This window comes from Opisthocomus hoazin, chromosome 23 (assembly GCF_030867145.1).
Source record: "Opisthocomus hoazin isolate bOpiHoa1 chromosome 23, bOpiHoa1.hap1, whole genome shotgun sequence".
NCBI classification, from domain to species: domain Eukaryota; kingdom Metazoa; phylum Chordata; class Aves; order Opisthocomiformes; family Opisthocomidae; genus Opisthocomus; species Opisthocomus hoazin.
This window is the reverse complement of record NC_134436.1, coordinates 4,356,080-4,373,920: the sequence shown is the minus strand read 5'-3', so window position 1 is coordinate 4,373,920 and position 17,841 is coordinate 4,356,080. Positions and strand designations below refer to the sequence as shown.

At 54.8% G+C, this 17,841-nt stretch overlaps 3 protein-coding genes across 3 annotated transcripts in view; all 3 read right to left on the bottom strand.

Moving 5' to 3' along the window:
- The window catches only part of LOC142364000 (protocadherin beta-16-like), a 33,398-nt gene continuing 15,557 nt past the window's right edge, over nucleotides 1–17,841 (bottom strand). The window contains exon 2 of the mRNA XM_075441972.1: nucleotides 1–2,448. Coding sequence (XP_075298087.1) covers nucleotides 2,341–2,448 — 108 coding nt within the window. The 3' untranslated portion in view covers nucleotides 1–2,340. The remainder of the gene's footprint in view (nucleotides 2,449–17,841) is intronic.
- Nucleotides 2,442–5,652, bottom strand: LOC142363998 (protocadherin beta-15-like). The gene has a single exon (XM_075441970.1). It carries the CDS (start codon nucleotides 5,416–5,418, stop codon nucleotides 2,977–2,979), a length of 2,442 nt encoding a protein of 813 aa, XP_075298085.1. The 5' UTR covers nucleotides 5,419–5,652; the 3' UTR covers nucleotides 2,442–2,976.
- LOC142364018 (protocadherin beta-15-like) lies at nucleotides 11,248–17,271 on the bottom strand. The gene has a single exon (XM_075442147.1). It carries the CDS (start codon nucleotides 17,032–17,034, stop codon nucleotides 14,593–14,595), a length of 2,442 nt encoding a protein of 813 aa, XP_075298262.1. The 5' UTR covers nucleotides 17,035–17,271; the 3' UTR covers nucleotides 11,248–14,592.

The window sequence follows — 17,841 nt, the reverse complement described above, 5'->3', positions numbered from 1 at the left end:
TCCACACAAGGCATTCGGGTGTTCTCTTTATTTCACTTTTACACACAAGGGAATCGCAGTTCCCAGCGGTACAGTTTACAACTGCTGAAAAACACCATACAAAACTTTCCCAATATTCCATGCCACACTGCCTTCATTCAAACACCTTGTGATTATACACGGGGCGACAGCCCTGCTTAAGAGGAACAGGCAAGAAAATGCTCACACACACTTCACAGAGGGGAAGGAGGAAGGGTGAGAAGGAGAAAGGGCAAAAAGGAGAATGCAAGTGCTCTACCACTAACCAAGAAAATCTTATGGGGACAGCTTTCCACTCCCACCAAGAAGCCTCTGAATTCCACAGCAGCTATGACAAGACCAAACTCAATGGCCCTTCTCCGAGTTCATCTTGCTCCTACCCTCAGACAAAGCCTTTTCAAGCAGCTTGTGAAGTTTCCTGACAATGTGCCCAAAGGCAATGAACCTGTTTTCACAACTCTGTATTGTTATTGTCTATTAGCAAGCAATTCTGCTGTGTCCGAAGTTAATCAAGCGGGGCAGAAGACCAGCTGGGCCAAACAGGGAACTCCTCATTCAGCTCAAGAGAAAAATGCAATTGCATCGTCTCTGGAAGCAAGGTCAGGCTTTGCAGGAAGATTGCAGAGCTCTATCAGCTGAATGTTCAGAAGTCCTACTGGGCCCGATGGGATTCATTACAGAGTACTTAAGGAACTAGCGGTTGTTATGCTAGGACTCTTCTCAATCACCCACCAAAGGTTTTGGGACTCTGGAGAGGGCCCTGCTGACTGAAAGCTGGACAGTGTGCTTCCAGTTTACATGAAAGGCGTGAAGGAACACCCAGGAAGCTACAGTCCTGTGAGTCTTCCCTCAGCTCCTCGGAAAACTATGTTGAACATCAAACTGGGTACTGCTGAAAGACATCTGAAGAAAAACACCGTCATCAGGCACAGTCAGGATGGGTTCACCAAGGAAGAGCCCTGTTTAACTAAAATGATATCCTTCTATGACAAGGTCATGTGCCTTGGAAATGAAGGGAAGGTGGTGGATTGAGCTTTTCTGGATTTTAGTAAGGCTTTTGATACCGTCCCTCTCAGAATCCTTCTGGAGGCCTTGTCCAACTGTGAGATGAGTGGGTTCATGGTGTGCTATGTGAAGAAGTGGGTGAAGACTAGGGCTCAAAGTCTAGTAGTGAATGGGTTGATCATCATCTGGCTGATGACCAGTCACCAGTGGTGTTCCTCAGGTTTCAGTTCTAGAGCCAGTTCTCTTCCCTACATATATTAATAATCTGGATGCAGGAGATGAATGCACCTTTAGTAACTTTGCTGATGATACCAAAGTGGAAGGTGCTGTTGACTCTTGAGGGACAAGAGGACTGGCAGAGGGACCTAGAGAGATTACAGCTCTGAGCAATCATCAACGACATGAAGTTTAACGAGTTCAAATGCCAGAGTCTACACCTGGGATGGAGTAACACTGGGCACAGGTATAAATTGCGAGGGGAGTGGCTGGAGAGCAGCCCTGCAGAAAGGGATCCGGGTGTGCTGGTTGGCAGCAGGCCCAAAACATGCCAGCAGTGTGTCCTGGCAACCAAGAGGGCAAACTGCATCTTGCGGTGCACCAAACGCAGCATGGCCAGTCACACAATAGAAGGGATTGTCCCACTGTGTTCAGTTGCTTCACCTTGAGAACTGCATGCAGTTCTGGACTGCATGATGTTTGAAGGATGTGAAGGTTCCTGAATGCATTCAGAGGAGGACAACAAAGCTGGGGACAGGCTGGAAGGAATGTCCTATAAGGCTGCTTAAGGATTTGGGATTATGTACTCTGCAGAAAAGGAGCCTGAGGGGCAACCTCATTTCTCTCCACAGCTTCCTGAGGAGGGGAAGTGGAGAGGGAGCTTGTGATCTCTTCTCCCACGTATCCAGTGATCGGATGAGTGAGGACAGTTCAAAGCTGCGGCGAGGAGGTTCGGATGTGCCATGAGCATGCATTTATTTTCAGGGAGCGTGGTGAATCACTGGAGCTGGCTTCCTAGACAAGTCATTGATGCTCTATGCCTGTCAATGTTGTAAAGGCATTTGGACAATGCCCTTAACATTTGGTAAGCCCTGAAGTGGTCAGGCATTTGGACTAGAAGATCATTTTAGGTTTCTTTCAAGTGAAGTAATCTATTCCATTTCATTTCATTTCATTCCATCTCAACACCACTAGTATTGCTGGTTTTCCAAGTCAGTCCTAAGGACACAGCCCACAAAACCCCATCTAATGGGCCAAAAGAAGATTTCGTCCATTTTACTGCTATCCCCTAGAGAAGACGAGGCCGCTAAAAACAAAGGGTCAAAATAGCCTTCTTGCTTGCTGAGCTGGAGTGGAGTGCATCGCAATGGCAGGATGGCAGCAACTCCTCGCTTCACTGGGAAGCCCTCGTATGCAGACACACAACACCTATGAGAACATAGAGACCAGAAGACCAATCACACAGTTCCCACACATCTCAGACAGCAACATCCAGAAAACAGACAATAAAGAGCCCCGTGCTTGCACCACACTGTAATACAGTATTCACAACTTCCTTGGATTTCTGACCAAGAAGGAGGGCTACATGCATTTCAGGAAGGATGTCATTTATCTGCCATTGCATTACAGTACAGAATAAGAGGATCATGGTCTTGCCTAGACAGCAAACAAGACAAAACCGTATCTGAGAACGGTGCAGCTAACCCCACTCTCAAAGCATTTCAGAAACAGACATCACAGAACTGAAACCTGTGTCACAGTGAATTAGCGTTTAGTTTCTTTTGTTTCTTTGTTTCTTGAAGGGAAAGACAACATTTCTTCTGACTTAGAACCTGAGGGAATTCGTTCATGATTATTAAAAATGCAGATTTCCTCTGGAGGAATCTTTCCCAACTGTTACATCACAGGTCCATTTATATCACAAGCCATGAAGCTCCTGGTGGTAGAGAGTCCATGCTAGTTAAAGGAAAGACTGTTGAACTGTTCTGCAGAGAGCATCCCAGGATTGCGTCGTGGCACATCCTCTGCAGCAATAGGGCCACAGGAGAAATCTTGTTCATCGTTGGTGCCCCTGCCTGTGGCACAGTGCTGTGGTGGCAAGCTGGGGAGGATGGGCTTCAGGAACTTGAACTCGCTGCTGCCCGAGCCCGTTGTGAGGCTGATCTCATAGCAATAGGCGTGGGGCAGGGTCCCCGCAGTGGCTGCATCACCCAGGCTGCTCTGCAAGTTGCCGGTGCCATAAAGCACATGTCCACCCTTTGGATCCTTACTCTTGCACACCTTGTGAGCGATGAAGGCTGCTGTAGAAGCAAGGAAGAGGAGTGAGACAAAGACCAATGAAATGATTAAATAGGTTGTCAGGGAGCCACCCTCATCCTCCATGGCCAGGCTGCTCTGTGGTAGGCGCATGTCTGAGAAGTCCTTGAGCAGGAGTACGCTCAGTGTAGCAGTGGTCGACAGTGGTGGCCGCCCGTTGTCTCGCACCAGGACGACGAGCTTCTGCTTCGTGGCATCTTTCTCTGTCACTGGCCTCCTCAGCTGCACCTCCCCACTTTGGGCACCCACTGCAAACAGCCCAGGGTCGGTGGCCCTCAGCAGCTGGTACGAGAGCCACGAGTTCTGACCCGAGTCGGCATCGACAGCAACCACTTTGGTGATGAGGTACCCTGCCTCCGCTGACATGGGCAGCAGCTCGCTTGAAGGTGGGCTGCTGTCCTGGGACGGGTGCAGCACCAGTGGGGCATTGTCGTTCTCGTCCACAACAACAAGGCGGACGGTGACATTGGCAGTAAGGGGAGGAGACCCTGCATCGGAGGCACTCACCAAGACCTCGATCTGCCTCACCTGCTCGTAGTCCAGGGGTCGCAGCACAAACACATACCCATTCTCAGAGTTCACAGAGATGCAGGAGCAGGGGGGCTGCTCTGTGGAGTGGGCTGCTGCCAGCGAATACGTCACCTTGGCATTGGGACCCACGTCAGCATCAGCAGCACTGACGGCTCCAACCAGCACCGTGGGGACATTGTTCTCATGTATATACATGGTGTATGATGTCTGGTTGAAGACTGGTGCGTTGTCGTTGACATCCAAGATGTCCACCGTGAAGGTCTGGGTCGTCGTGAGAGGAGGTGAACCAGCGTCTGCTGCTGTGACAGTAAGGATGTGCCGTGCTGTCTCCTCCCGGTCCAGCGTGCTCACAGTCACCACCTCATAGTAATTCTTATAGGCTGGACGCAAGGAGAACAACAGCTGGTCTGCAAGGGCACAGGAGATCTTCCCGTTGGCACCAGTATCGCGGTCCCTGACAGCAAAGAGGGCCACCACTGTCCCAGGTAATGCGTTCTCAGGGAGGGGGCTGCTGAAGGAACTGACCACCACCTCCGGTGCATTGTCGTTCACATCCACCACCTCCACCAACACCCTGCAGATTGCCGACAGGCCCCCACCATCTGTGGCCCGCACACTGAGCTCATAATTCTCTGCTGCCTCAAAGTCCAGAGGCTTTGTCAGTTTAATTTCACCACTCGAGGGGTCAATTGCGAATGCTGCGTGACTGTGGCCTGCCCCTTGGCTGAACTGGTAGGAGATGTCTCCATTAATTCCCGCATCCTGATCAGTTGCCACAACACTGAGAACCACAGAGCCCTCAGCGGCATTTTCCAAAACCTGCACGACATATAGCTCTTGCGTGAAGACCGGAGAGTTATCATTGACATCCAGAACAACAATGTGGATCTGAGTGCTGCCAGTCCTGGGTGGAGAGCCCCCGTCCACAGCAATGACACTGAAACCCAACTCCGCCTGCTCCTCTCTGTCTAGAGGCTTTTCCAACACCAATTCAATGTACTTCTTGCCCTTAATCCGACTCCCAAACGATATATTAAAGTACTCATTCTTGGGAGCAATGCTGTAAGCCTGCACGCTGTTGCTGCCAACATCCAGGTCCCGAGCCCCCTCCAGCGGGAAACGCGAGCCCGGGTCGCTCCTTTCCAGGATCTTAAAGGTGACTCGCTCCTCCGGGAAAACGGGCGAATGGTCATTGATGTCCTCCACGGCCACCTCGACCCGAAAGAACTGCAGCGGGTTTGCCAGCAGCAGCTCGAAGGAGAGCGTGCAGGTGTCGGACTGCCCGCACAGCTCCTCCCGGTCCAGCCTCTCCGCCACGACCAGGCGGCCGGTGCCGCGGTCTAAGCGAAAGTGCTGCCGGCCGTCCTCCGAGGCCAGGCGGGCGCGGCGAGCCGAGAGCTGCGCCGGGGACAGTCCCGCGTCCTCCGCCACGTTGGCTACCACGGAGCCGCTCGCCGCCTCCTCGGTCACGGAGTAGCGCATGGGCTCGGAGAGAGCGTGCGGCAGGCAGAGGAAAGCAGAGAGACAGAGCACTTGCCTTGCGGTCGCCATGTCGGGGCGGCGGACAGCCTCCGTCTCGCGGATCGCCCGCGCAGTCCTCCGCGGAAAGCGGCGCCGGGCAGCAGCGCGGCGGGCGGGTGGCAAGCGGGCGGGCGGCCTCCGTCTCGCCGAGTCCGGCTGGCGGCCCGGAGCGCGACCGCCGTGGTCCGGAAGCGGGTGGCACTGGGCTCCTCTCGCCGCCGCAGTTGCCCGGCTCGGCTGGGCTGAGCTGGGCTGGGCTGGGCTGGGACGGGCTGGGCTAGGAGCCACCTCCCCGCCCGCAGCCGCTCGGCGCCGCCTTGGCCGGCAGCACCACCCTGCGGCCCGCGGCGGGACTGCGCCCGCTGCCGCCCGCTGCCCGCGCCGCCGGCTCGCACCGCCACACGGACCCGTGCGCACACGCGCGGCTGCCGGCCGCTCGCCCGCGTGGGGTCCCGCCGCAGGGCGCGCGCACATCGCGCCGGGTACAGAAGCGCAGGGAAACAGCGCCGAGAGTCCTGCGGGGCTGCCGCCGGGCTCCGAGCGCACGGGCAGCGCCGGCAGCTGCGACGCGTCTTGGCCCGCTCCCCGCTGCCCAGAGCCTGCGGGCACAGCCCCGCACTCCGTCTACTCGGGAATGGCGCGTGCAGCCCCACGCGGAACAGCCCCGGCTCCGTTGCCTTGGCCAGCTCGTACGACAGCCACGCGTTTTGCCCCGCGTCCGCGTCCACCGCCACCACCTTGGTCACCAGCGCCCCGGGCTCCGCCGAGTGCGCCGCCAGCTCCACGCCCGCCCAGCCCCAGCCCCAGCCCCAGCCCTGCGCCGGCGGCGGCGGCGGGTACAGCACCTGCGGCGCGTTGTCGTTCTCCACGATTACGAGCCGCACCGACACGTTGCTGCTCAGCGCCGGCGCGCCGCCGTCCTCCGCCCGCACCCACAGCCCCACCTCGCGCACTCTCTCGTAGTCGAACGAGCGCAGCGCGTACAGCGCGCCCGTCTCCGCCTGCACCGACACGTACGACGAGAGCGGCGTGCCCCGCACCCGCCCCTCCCACAGCCGGTACCGCACGCGCGCGTTCTGCCCCCAGTCCGCGTCCGCCGCCCGCACCGTCAGCACCAGCGCGCCCGCCGCGTTGTTCTCGGGCAGCCGGGCGCTGTAGCTCGCCTCCGCGAACACCGGCGCGTTGTCGTTCACGTCCAGCACCCGCAGCGCCAGCACCACGCTGCTCCACAGCGCCGGCGACCCGCCGTCCGCTGCCCGCACCGTCACTTTGCAGCAGGGCCACCACCGTCCCCGACGGGGCGTCCTCCGACGTCGAGTTCAGCTGAGAAGTGACTGTCCGTTTCAGCTTGTTGTCATTGACGTCTGTCACTTTGAGTGTCACATTTGCCACACCGAAAAGGTCACCGCCTTCATGTGCCTGCACCTCCAGTTCGTACATGTGCCTCCAGGATAGTCTCTCCAATGAGTCCTGCCCTCCTCATTGGTTTTGAAATGGCACCTCCAAAGAGCCCCTCGGGAAAGCTCAGCAGTGTGTTCAGACCCTCCAATACACCCAACAACATCTCACCTCTCACAGGGTAAAAAATGTGATAAACCATCGGCATAAGCACTGCATCAGACACACAAACCCTTTGAGCTGGAATGACCCGAGAGCAGCGGTTTTACACCGGGAGGGGCTGGTTCCTTGTCATCCTAGTAAGAGACACACGCTGATTCATCAACATGTCTTTACAATGCTGTTTACTAGAGCTCACAGTAGTGGAAGTGACTGGCATAAATAATCCCACCACACTTCAGATGCGGAGAACACTGACAGGAGTAGCTTCCCACAGGACTCCAGCCACGTAAGTCGAGGAAATAGTCTAAAAGTTCTGCCAGAGGAGTTTTAGATTGCATATTAGGAAAAACTTCTTCACCCAAAGGATTGTCAAGTGTTGGAACAGACTGCCCAGGGAAGAGTTTGAGTCATCATCCCTGCATGTGGTGCTTAGGAACACGGTTTAGTGCTGGACTTGGTAGTGTTACGGTAACAGCTGGACTCAGTTGTCTCAAGGATCTTTTTCAACCTAAACGATACAATGGTTCTGCCCAGGTTAACTGGATTCTGGGTTATTCACTCATTGATGTACAACGGTCTTCTGGTCAGCATCGCTACACTAGCGGGTCCTCAGGAACTTACCTTTTCATCAGGGCCTTGTGCAAGGGGCACCTCTAGTCCTCTGCATTTCCAAGATCAAAGCATCTCAGTGCCAGCCGGTTTTGCTCACCAAATGTCCACCTCCCTGTCTTCCCCCAAACATGCACACCATCTTTCTGCCATCCATCGCCCAAAACATTTAGAAAAAAAACCTGTTACCCTACACCACCTCACCATTCCCATCTGCAGATGGAACTGTGGGGAGAACTGGAAAGCCTACCGTCACCCACCTCACTGCTTTGCACAGGCCTTTCCCCACTCAGGACCCCCTTGGCAGAGCAACCAGTTTCCCCTGACCTGGATCAAACTGGGCTCTGCGGCAGCCAGAAGCTCAGTGCTCAGAAGACCTGCAGAGGCCTGCCAGCAATTCCCTGCTCCCATCTTTCCTGAATGCTCTACCAGCTGTGCCTCCAGACTGAAGTGATGTACTTTGTCAATCTTTATCTCAGAGAAGGGAGAATATAAGAAAGTTAATATCAAAAGTTCACAGGATCGCAGAATCACAGAAGCACAGAATCACAGAAAGGTAGAGGTTGGAATGGATCTCTCTGGGTCATCTAGTCCTACCCTCCTGCTGAAGCAGGGTCACCTAAAGCAGGCTGCACAGGACCTTGTCCAGGTGGGTCTTGAATATGTCCCGAGAAGGAGACTCCACAGCCTCTCTGGGCAACCTGTTCCAGTGCTCTGTCACCCTCCTAGTGTAGAAGGTCTTCCTCGTGTTCAGCTGGAATTTCCTATGCTTCAATTTGTGCCTGTTGCCCCTTGTCCTGTTGCTGGGCACCACTGAAAAGAGTCTGACCCCATACTGACACCCAACTTTAAAACACTTGTAGGCATTTATAAGGTCCACTGTCAGCCTTCTGCTCTTCAGGGTGAACAAGCCCAGCTCCCTCAGTCTTTCCTCTTAGGAGAGATGCTCCAGTCCCCGAATCATCCTCATGTCTCTCCGCTGGACTCATATCTCCTCATCTTTCTTGAACCAGAGAGCCCACAACTGGACACAGGACTCCAGATGGGGCCTCTCTAGGGCAGAGTAGATGGGGAGGAGAACCTCCCTCGACCTGCTGGTCACACTCTTCTTCATGCACCCCAGGATACTATTGGCCTTCTTGGCAACAAGAGCGCACTGGTGGCTCAGGGTTAACCTGTCATCCACCAGCAAAACCAGCTCCCTCTCCGCAGAGCTGCTCTCCAGCAGGTCCGGCCCCAGCCTGTACTGGTGCATGGGGTTGCTCCTCTCCAGCTGAAGGACCCTGCACTGGACCTTGTTGAACTTCATCAGGTTCCTCTGCGCCTAACTCTCCAGCCTGTCCAGGTCTCGCTGCATGGCAGTACAGCCTTCTGGTGTGTCCACAACTCCTTGCATTTTTGTGTCATCAGCAAACTTGCTGAGAGTACACGCTAACTCTTCATACAGATCATTGATGAAGAAGTTGAACAAAACTGGGCCAAGCACTGAGCCCTGTGTGATACCACTACTTACAGGCCTCCAACTAGACTCAGCGCCGATGATGACAACCCTCTGAGCTCTGCCATTCAGCCAGTTTTCAATCCACCTCACTGAACACTCCTCCAGCCCACACTTCCTGAACTTGCTTAGGAGGATATTCTGGGAGACAGTGTCAAAAGCCTTGCTGCAGTCGAGGTAGACAACATCCACTGCTCTCCCCTCATCTACCCAGCCACTCTTGCCATCGTAGAAAGCTATCAGATTGGTCAAGCATGATTTCCCCTGGTTCAATCCATGCTGACTACTCCTGATAATCTTCTTTTCCTCCACTTACTTGGTGATGATCACAATGAGTTGCTCCATCATCTTTCCCAGGATGGAGGTAAGGCTGACCGGTCTGTAGTTCCCTCGATCCTCCTTCTTGCCGTTTTTGAAGACTAGAGTGACATTGGCTTTGCTCCAGTCCTCGGGCACCTCTCCTGTCCTCCAGAACCTTCCAAACATGACAGAGAGCGACTCTGCAATGACATCTGTCAGCTCCCTCAGTACTCGTAGGTGCTTTCCATCGGGGCCCATGGATTCATGGAGCGTCCAGATTGCATAAGTGATCTCTCACACAGTCCTCCTCAACCAAGGGAAGGTCATCCTTTCTGCAGGCTTCCTCCCTTACCTCCAGGGCCTGGATTCCTGAGGGCTGGCCTTAGCACTGACAACTGAAGCAAAGAATGCATTCAGTAACTCTGCCTTCTCTACATCCTGCGTCCCCACCGCGTTTCTGTGATGGCAACCAAGTCATAGCTGTCCTGCTGTACAATGGCTTCCAGCTCCAGCTGTGTATTGCCCATGCTGTGTGCTTTTGTGTAGACACACTTGAGCTGGGCTCTTGATCTCACCCCTGACACTGCCATGCCATGCCTGGGCTCATCTCTAGTGAGTTGGGTGATGTCCCTTTCCCCCTTCGAACCTAGTTTAAAGCCATCTCAATGAACCCTGCCAGCTCGTGGGCAAGAATTCTTTTTCCTCTTGGAGACAGTTGGACTCCATCTGTTGCCAGCAGGCCCGGTGCCATGTAAACCTCCCCATGATCAAAGAAACCAAAATTCCACCAATGGCACCAGTCTCTGAGCCACCTGTTAATCAGGTGAGTTTTCCTGCCCCTTTCAGTGCTCTTCCCTGCCACTGACGGGATTGAAGAAAACACCACCTGTGTCCCTGATCCTTCAACCAGCCACCCCAGTGCCCTGAAGCCTTTTCTTCTTAGCTGGGGCAGTCATAATACAAGGGGATGACTGACTCGCTCATCCTAGGCAACCCCCTGGATGCACCTTCACCCACATCCTCATTTGCCAGGCACTCACATTCCAGGGCCCTGTATCTGTTGCTGAAGGGCAGTTGGGGAGGTGAGGGAGGCCGGGAGGGGATTCGCTTGCCGTCCTGAGCAGGGACCTGTTTCCATTCCCCCCTGTCTCTTAGGTCCCCTCTGTCTGCTTGGTGGCAAGAGGATAGGGGGTCCTCTGCTTCTTGTGGAGCCGCCTCCTGCTGCCTTGGCCTCAGGGATGGCAGGGTGCGGCTCCACCAGTCAATCTCCCTCTCACATTCCCTGATGTTCCTTAACCTCTCCACTTCCTCTTTCAGTTCTGCCACCAGGCTCAGCAGACCACTTACCTGGCCACACCAAACACAGCTGCTGTCTCTGCTCTCCTCCAGCAAAAGCGCCAGGCTCAGGCACTCCCTGCACCAAGAGACCTGGACAGCTGTGTGTTTGTGTGGAACCTCCATCTGGGTCCTCACGCTCTTTCTGCCAACAGCTTTCCCATGGGTGGAAATCATTCCGAAGATGTCACCTGGGAGGGCCATGTCCACTAGTTGGACTGCCAGGAGGGGAACTGCGCCCTGCCTGCACACCTTCCCTGCACACCCTGCCCACGAAAACTGCTGCGCCGCACCCTCTTTGCCGGCCTTGTTCACCTGCGCTGCTGGTTGCTCATGCTCCCCAGGGGCTGCTCGTGTATGTCAGGGGCTGTGGCTGCTGTCACACTCCACCCCGCCCATGCTGAGTCAGAGCTGCCGCTTCTTAGCAGCTCCCTCTTTCCTGCTCTGGAGGAGGGGCTGGGGTCTCCTCTCTCCCAGCGCTTTTGCCACGTTGACGCTGCAAACTTTGACAGCGCTTTGTGAGAAAGAACAACTCTGCATTGACTACTGTATCCGCACAAGGCATTCGGGTGTTCTCTTTATTTCACTTTTGCACACAAGGGTATCCCAGTTCACAGCGGTACAGTTTACAACTGCTGCATAAAACAATGTGAAGATTTCCCAATATTCCATGCCACACTGCCTTCATTCAAACACCTTGTGATTATACACGGGGCGACAGCCCTGCTTAAGAGGAACAGGCAAGACAATGCTCACACACACTTCACAGAGGGGAAGGAGAAAGGGTGAGAAGGAGAAAGGGCAAAAAGGAGAATGCAAATGCTCTACCACTAACCAAGAAAATCTCATCGGGACAGCTTTCCACTCCCACCAAGAAGCCTCTGAATTCCACAGCAGCTATGACAAGACCAAACTCAATGGCCCTTCTCCGAGTTCATCTGGCTCCTACCCTCAGACAAAGCCTTTTCAAGCAACTTGTGAAGTTTCCTGACAATGTGCCCAAAGGCAATGAACCTGTTTTCACAACTCTGTACATTTACAGTTTATTAGCAGACAATTCCGCTGTGTCAGAAAGCAAGCAAGTGGGCAGAAGACCAGTTTGGCCAAACAGGGAACTCCTCATTGAGCTCAAGAGAAAAATGCAACTGCACCATGTCTGGAAGCAAGGTCAGGCTTTGCACGAGGATTGCAGAGGTGTTATTCGTATATGCAGGGAGCAGAATCGGTAGGCAATAGCTCAGTCAGAGTTGGAGGTGGCCAGTGCTCTGTCAGACATCCAGAAATGCTTTCTTAAGTATGTTAATAGCAAGAGGAGGTCTAAAGAAAACTGACTGGTATTTGTGCAAGATGGTTACCTGACTAACAGGGATGAAGAAGCAGCAGAGGCATTCAGTACTTTTCTTGCCCAGTCTTTAAGAGTATTGATACATCTTGGGCTGCCCCGTGCACTGAGTCAGAAGACCACGAGTGAGGGAACAGTGACTATCCATTGGTGGACACTGAAATGGTAAGGGACCAGCTATATCAGCTGAGAGCTCACAAGTCCCATTGGGCCTGATGATATTCACCTCAGACTACTGAAGGAGCTAGCAGATGTTATGTTAGGACCCCTCTCAATCACCTACCAAAGGTCTTCGGACTCTGGAGAGGGCCCTGCTGACTGGAAGCTAGCCAATGTGCTTCCAATCTGCAAGAAGGATGTGAGGGAAGACCAAGGAAGCTACAGTCCCGTGAGTCTTCCCTCAGCTCCTCAGAAAATTATGGAGAACGCCACACTGGGTGCTGCCGAAAGACATCTGAAGAAAAACGCATTCATCAGGCACAGTCAGGATGGGCTTTCCAAGGAAGAGTCCTGTTTAACTAAAATGATATCCTTCTATGATCAGGTCACGTAACTTGGGGATGAAGGGAAGGTGGTGGATTGAGTTTTTCTGGATTTTAGTAAGGCTTTTGATACCGTCCCTCTCAGAATCTTTCTGGAGGCCTTGTCCAACTGTGAGATGAATGGGTTCATGGTGTGCTGGGTGAAGAAGTGAGTGAAGACTTGGGCTCAGAGGGTTGTAGTGAATGGGGCTACATCTGGCTGGTGACAAGTCGCCACTGGTGTTCCTCAGGGTTCAGGTCTAGGGCCAGTTCTGTTCCCTACATTTATTAATAATCTGGATGCAGGAGATGAATGCCCCATTAGCAACTTTGCTGATGATACCAAAGTGCAAGGTGCTGTTGACTCTTGAGAGACAAGAGACCTGGCAGAGGGCTCCAGATAGACTGGAGCATTAGGCAATCATCAAGGGCATGAAAATTAATGAGTTCTAATGCCAGATTCTGCACCTGGGATGAAGTAATACTGGGCACAGGTATTAATGGGGATGGGAGTGGATGGAGAGCAGCCCTGCAGAAAGGGATCTAGGGGTGTGGCTTGGCAGCAGGCCCAAAACATGCCATCAGTGTGTATTGTATTCAGCAGCTTCACCTTGAGAACTGTACGCGGTTCTGGACTGCATGATATTTGAAGGATGTAAACGTTCTTGAATGCATCCAGAGAAGGACAACAAAGACGGGGACAGGGCTGGAAGGAATGTCCTATAAGGTTGCCTAACGATTTCGGATTATGTACTCTGGTGAAAAGGAGACTGAGGGGACACCTCAATCCTCTCCACAGCTTCCTGAGGAGGGGAAGTGGAGAGGGAGCTTGTGATCTCTTCTCCCACGTATCCAGTGATAGGATGCATGAGAACAGTTCAAAGCTGCAGCGAGGAGGTTCGGATGTGACATGTGCATGCATTTCTTTCCAGGGAGCATGGTGAAACACTGGAGCTGGCTTCCTACAGAGGTGGTCAATGCCCCATGCCTGTCAATGTTGAAGACGCAGTTGGACAATGCCCTGAACATTTGATAAGCCCTGAAGAGGCCAGGAATTTGGACTAGATGGTTCATATGGGTCCCTTCCAATTGAAGTATTCTATTCTATTCTATTCTATTCTATTCTATTCTATTCTATTCTATTCTATTCTATTCTATTCTATTCTATTCCATTCCATTCCATTCCATTCCACTTCATTCCATTCCATTCCATTCCATTCCATTCCATTCCATTCCATTCCATTCCTTTCTTTCTGAACACCATTAGAGCTGTTGGTTTTCCAAGTGAATTCTAAGGACACAGCCCGCCCACCCCCATCTCATGGGCCAAAGGAAGATCTCATCCATTTTAGTGCTATCCCCTAGAGAAGATGAGATCGCTGAACATAAAAAGGGTCAAAATAGCCTTCTTGCCTGCTGAGATGGAATTCAGAGCATCGCAATGGCAGAATGGGAGCAACTCCTCGCTTCACTGGGAAGCCCCAGTACAACATATGCAGACACACAACCCCCATGCAGATGTAGAGACCAGAAGGCAATAACACACAGAGTCCACACATCTCAGAGACATCCAGAACCCAGACAATAAAGAGACCCATGCTTGCACCATATTGTAATACAATACTCACAACTTCCTTGCATTTCTGACCAAGAAGGAGGGTTACATGCAATTCAGCAAAGGTGTCTTCTATCTGCCATTGTGTTACAGCACAGAATAAGAGGTCCGTGGTATTGTGTAAACAGCAAACAAGACAAGAACTTCTATGAGCACGCTGCAGCTAACCCCACTTTTAAAGCATTTCAGAAACAGACGTAATAGAACTGAAACCTGCCAGTGTCAGAGTGAGAACACCTTAAGATTTCTTTTTTTCTTTGTTATTTGAAGAGGGAGACAAATTTTCTTCTGACATAGCATTACAGGAAAATTGGTCACACCAATTGCAAATGCAGATTTCTTCTGGAGGAACCATGCCCATCTGCTATAACAGAGGTCCCTTGCTATCACGAGCCATGACGACTCTGGCCATAGCGACTCCATGCTAGTTAAAGGAAAGACTGTTGAACTGTTCCGCAGAGAGCATCCCAGGATTGCGTCGTGGCACATCCTCTGCAGCAATAGGGCCACAGGAGAAATCCTCTTCATCGTCGGTGCCCCTGCCCGTGGCACAGTGCTGTGGTGGCAAGCTGGGGAGGATGGGCTTCAGGAACTTGAACTCGCTGCTGCCCGAGCCTGTTGTGAGGCTGATCTCATAGCAATAGGCGTGGGGCAGGGTCCCCACAGTGGCCGCATCACCCACGCCGCTCTGCAAGTTGCCAGTGCCATAAAGCACATGTCCACCCTTCAGCTTCTTTCTCTTGCACACCTTGTGAGCGACGAAGGCTGATGTGAATGTGAGGAAGAGGAGCGAGACAAAGGCCAATGAAATGATTAAATAGGTTGTCAGGGAGCCACCCTCATCCTCCATGGCCAGGCTGCTCTGTGGTAGGCGCATGTCTGAGAAGTCCTTGAGCAGGAGTACGCTCAGTGCAGCAGTAGCTGACAGTGGTGGCCGCCCGTTGTCTCGCACCAGGACGATGAGCTTCTGCTTCACAGCATCTTTCTCTGTCACTGGCCTCCTCAGCTGCACCTCCCCACTTTGGGCACCCACTGCAAACAGCCCAGGGTCGGTGGCCCTCAGCAGCTGGTACGAGAGCCACGAGTTCTGACCCGAGTCGGCATCAACAGCAACCACTTTGGTGATGAGGTACCCTGCCTCCGCTGACATGGGCAGCAGCTCGCTTGAAGGTGGGCTGCTGTCCTGGGACGGGTGCAGCACCAGTGGGGCATTGTCGTTCTCGTCCACCACAACAAGGTGGACGGTGACATTGGCAGTAAGGGGAGGAGACCCTGCATCAGAGGCACTCACCAAGACCTCGATCTGCCTCACCTGCTCGTAGTCCAGGGGTCGCAGCACAAACACATACCCATTCTCAGAGTTCACGGAGATGCAGGAGCAGGGGGGATGCTCTGTGGAGTGGGCTGCTGCCAGTGAATACGTCACCTTGGCATTGGGACCCACGTCAGCATCAGCAGCACTGACAGATCCAACCAGCGCCTTGGGGACATTGTTCTCACGTATGTACATGGTGTATGATGTCTGGTTGAAGACTGGTGCGTTGTCATTGACATCCAAGATGTCCACCGTGAAGGTCTGGGTCGTCGTGAGAGGAGGTGAACCAGCGTCTGCTGCTGTGACAGTAAGGATGTGCCGTGCTGTCTCCTCCCGGTCCAGCGTGCTCACAGTCACCACCTCATAGTAATTCTTATACGCTGGACGCAAGGAGAACAACAGCTGGTCTGCAAGGGCACAGGAGATCTTCCCGTTGGCACCAGTGTCCCGGTCCCTGACAGCAAAGAGGGCCACCACTGTCCCAGGTAATGCGTTCTCAGGGAGGGGGCTGCTGAAGGAACTGACCACCACCTCCGGTGCATTGTCGTTCACATCCACCACCTCCACCAACACCCTGCAGATTGCCGACAGGCCCCCACCATCTGTGGCCCGCACACTGAGCTCGTATTTCTCTGCTGCCTCAAAGTCCAGAGGCTTTGTCAGTTTAATTTCACCACTCGAGGGGTCAATTGCAAATGCTGCGTGACTGTGGCCTGCCCCTTGGCTGAACTGGTAGGAGATGTCTCCATTAAGTCCCGCATCCTGATCAATTGCCACAACACTGAGAACCACAGAGCCCTCAGCCGCATTTTCCAAAACCTGCCCACTATACACCTTCTGGGTGAAGATGGGAACGTTGTCATTGACATCCAGAACAATAATGTGGATTTGGGTGGTCCCACTCCTGGGTGGAGAGCCCCCGTCCACAGCAATGACACTGAAACCCAACTCAGCCTGCTCCTCTCTGTCCAGTGGCTTTTCCAAGATCAGTTCAATATATTTCTCATCCTCATTCTCACTCCCAAAGGAGACACGAAAGTACTCATTCTCGGGAGCAATGCTGTAAGCTTGCACGCTGTTGCTGCCAACATCCAGGTCCCGAGCCCCCTCCAGCGGGAAAAGCGAGCCCGGGTTGCTCGTTTCCAGGATCTTAAAGGTGACTCGCTCCTCCGGGAAAACGGGCGAATGGTCATTGATGTCCTCCACGGCCACCTCGACCCGAAAGAACTGCAGCGGGTTTGCCAGCAGCAGCTCGAAGGAGAGCGTGCAGGTATCGGACTGCCCGCACAGCTCCTCCCGGTCCAGCCTCTCCACCACGACCAGGCGGCCGGTGCCGCGGTCTAAGCGAAAGTGCTGCCGGCCGTCCTCCGAGGCCAGGCGGGCGCGGCGAGCCGAGAGCTGCGCCGGGGACAGTCCCGCGTCCTCCGCCACGTTGGCTACCACGGAGCCGCTCGCCGCCTCCTCGGTCACGGAGTAGCGCATGGGCTCGGAGAGAGCGTGCGGCAGGCAGAGGAAAGCAGAGAGACAGAGCACTTGCCTTGCGGTCGCCATGTCGGGGCGGCGGACAGCCTCCGTCTCGCGGATCGCCCGCGCAGTCCTCCGCGGAAAGCGGCGCCGGGCAGCAGCGCGGCGGGCGGGTGGCAAGCGGGCGGGCGGCCTCCGTCTCGCCGAGTCCGGCTGGCGGCCCGGAGCGCGACCGCCGTGGTCCGGAAGCGGGTGGCACTGGGCTCCTCTCGCCGCCGCAGTTGCCCGGCTCGGCTGGGCTGAGCTGGGCTGGGCTGGGCTGGGACGGGCTGGGCTAGGAGCCACCTCCCCGCCCGCAGCCGCTCGGCGCCGCCTTGGCCGGCAGCACCACCCTGCGGCCCGCGGCGGGACTGCGCCCGCTGCCGCCCGCTGCCCGCGCCGCCGGCTCGCACCGCCACACGGACCCGTGCGCACACGCGCGGCTGCCGGCCGCTCGCCCGTGTGGGGTCCCGCCGCAGGGCTCCGAGCACACCGCGCCGGGGACAGAAGCGCAGGGAATCAGAGTCCTGCGGGGCTGCCGCCGGGCTCCGAGCGCACGGGCAGAGCCGGCAGCGGCGACGCGTCTTGGCCCGCTCCCCGCTGCCCAGAGCCCGAGTGCACAGCCCCGCACTCCGTCTACTCGGGAATGGCGCGTGCAGCCCCTCGCGGAACAGCCCCGACTCCGTCGCCTTGGCCATCTCGTACGACAGCCACGCGTTCTGCCCCGCGTCCGCGTCCACCGCCACCACCTTGGCCACCAGCGCCCCGGCCTCCGCCGAGCGCGCCGCCAGCTCCACGCACGTCCAGCCCCAGCCCCAGCCCCAGCCCTGCGCCTGCGACGGGTACAGCACCTGC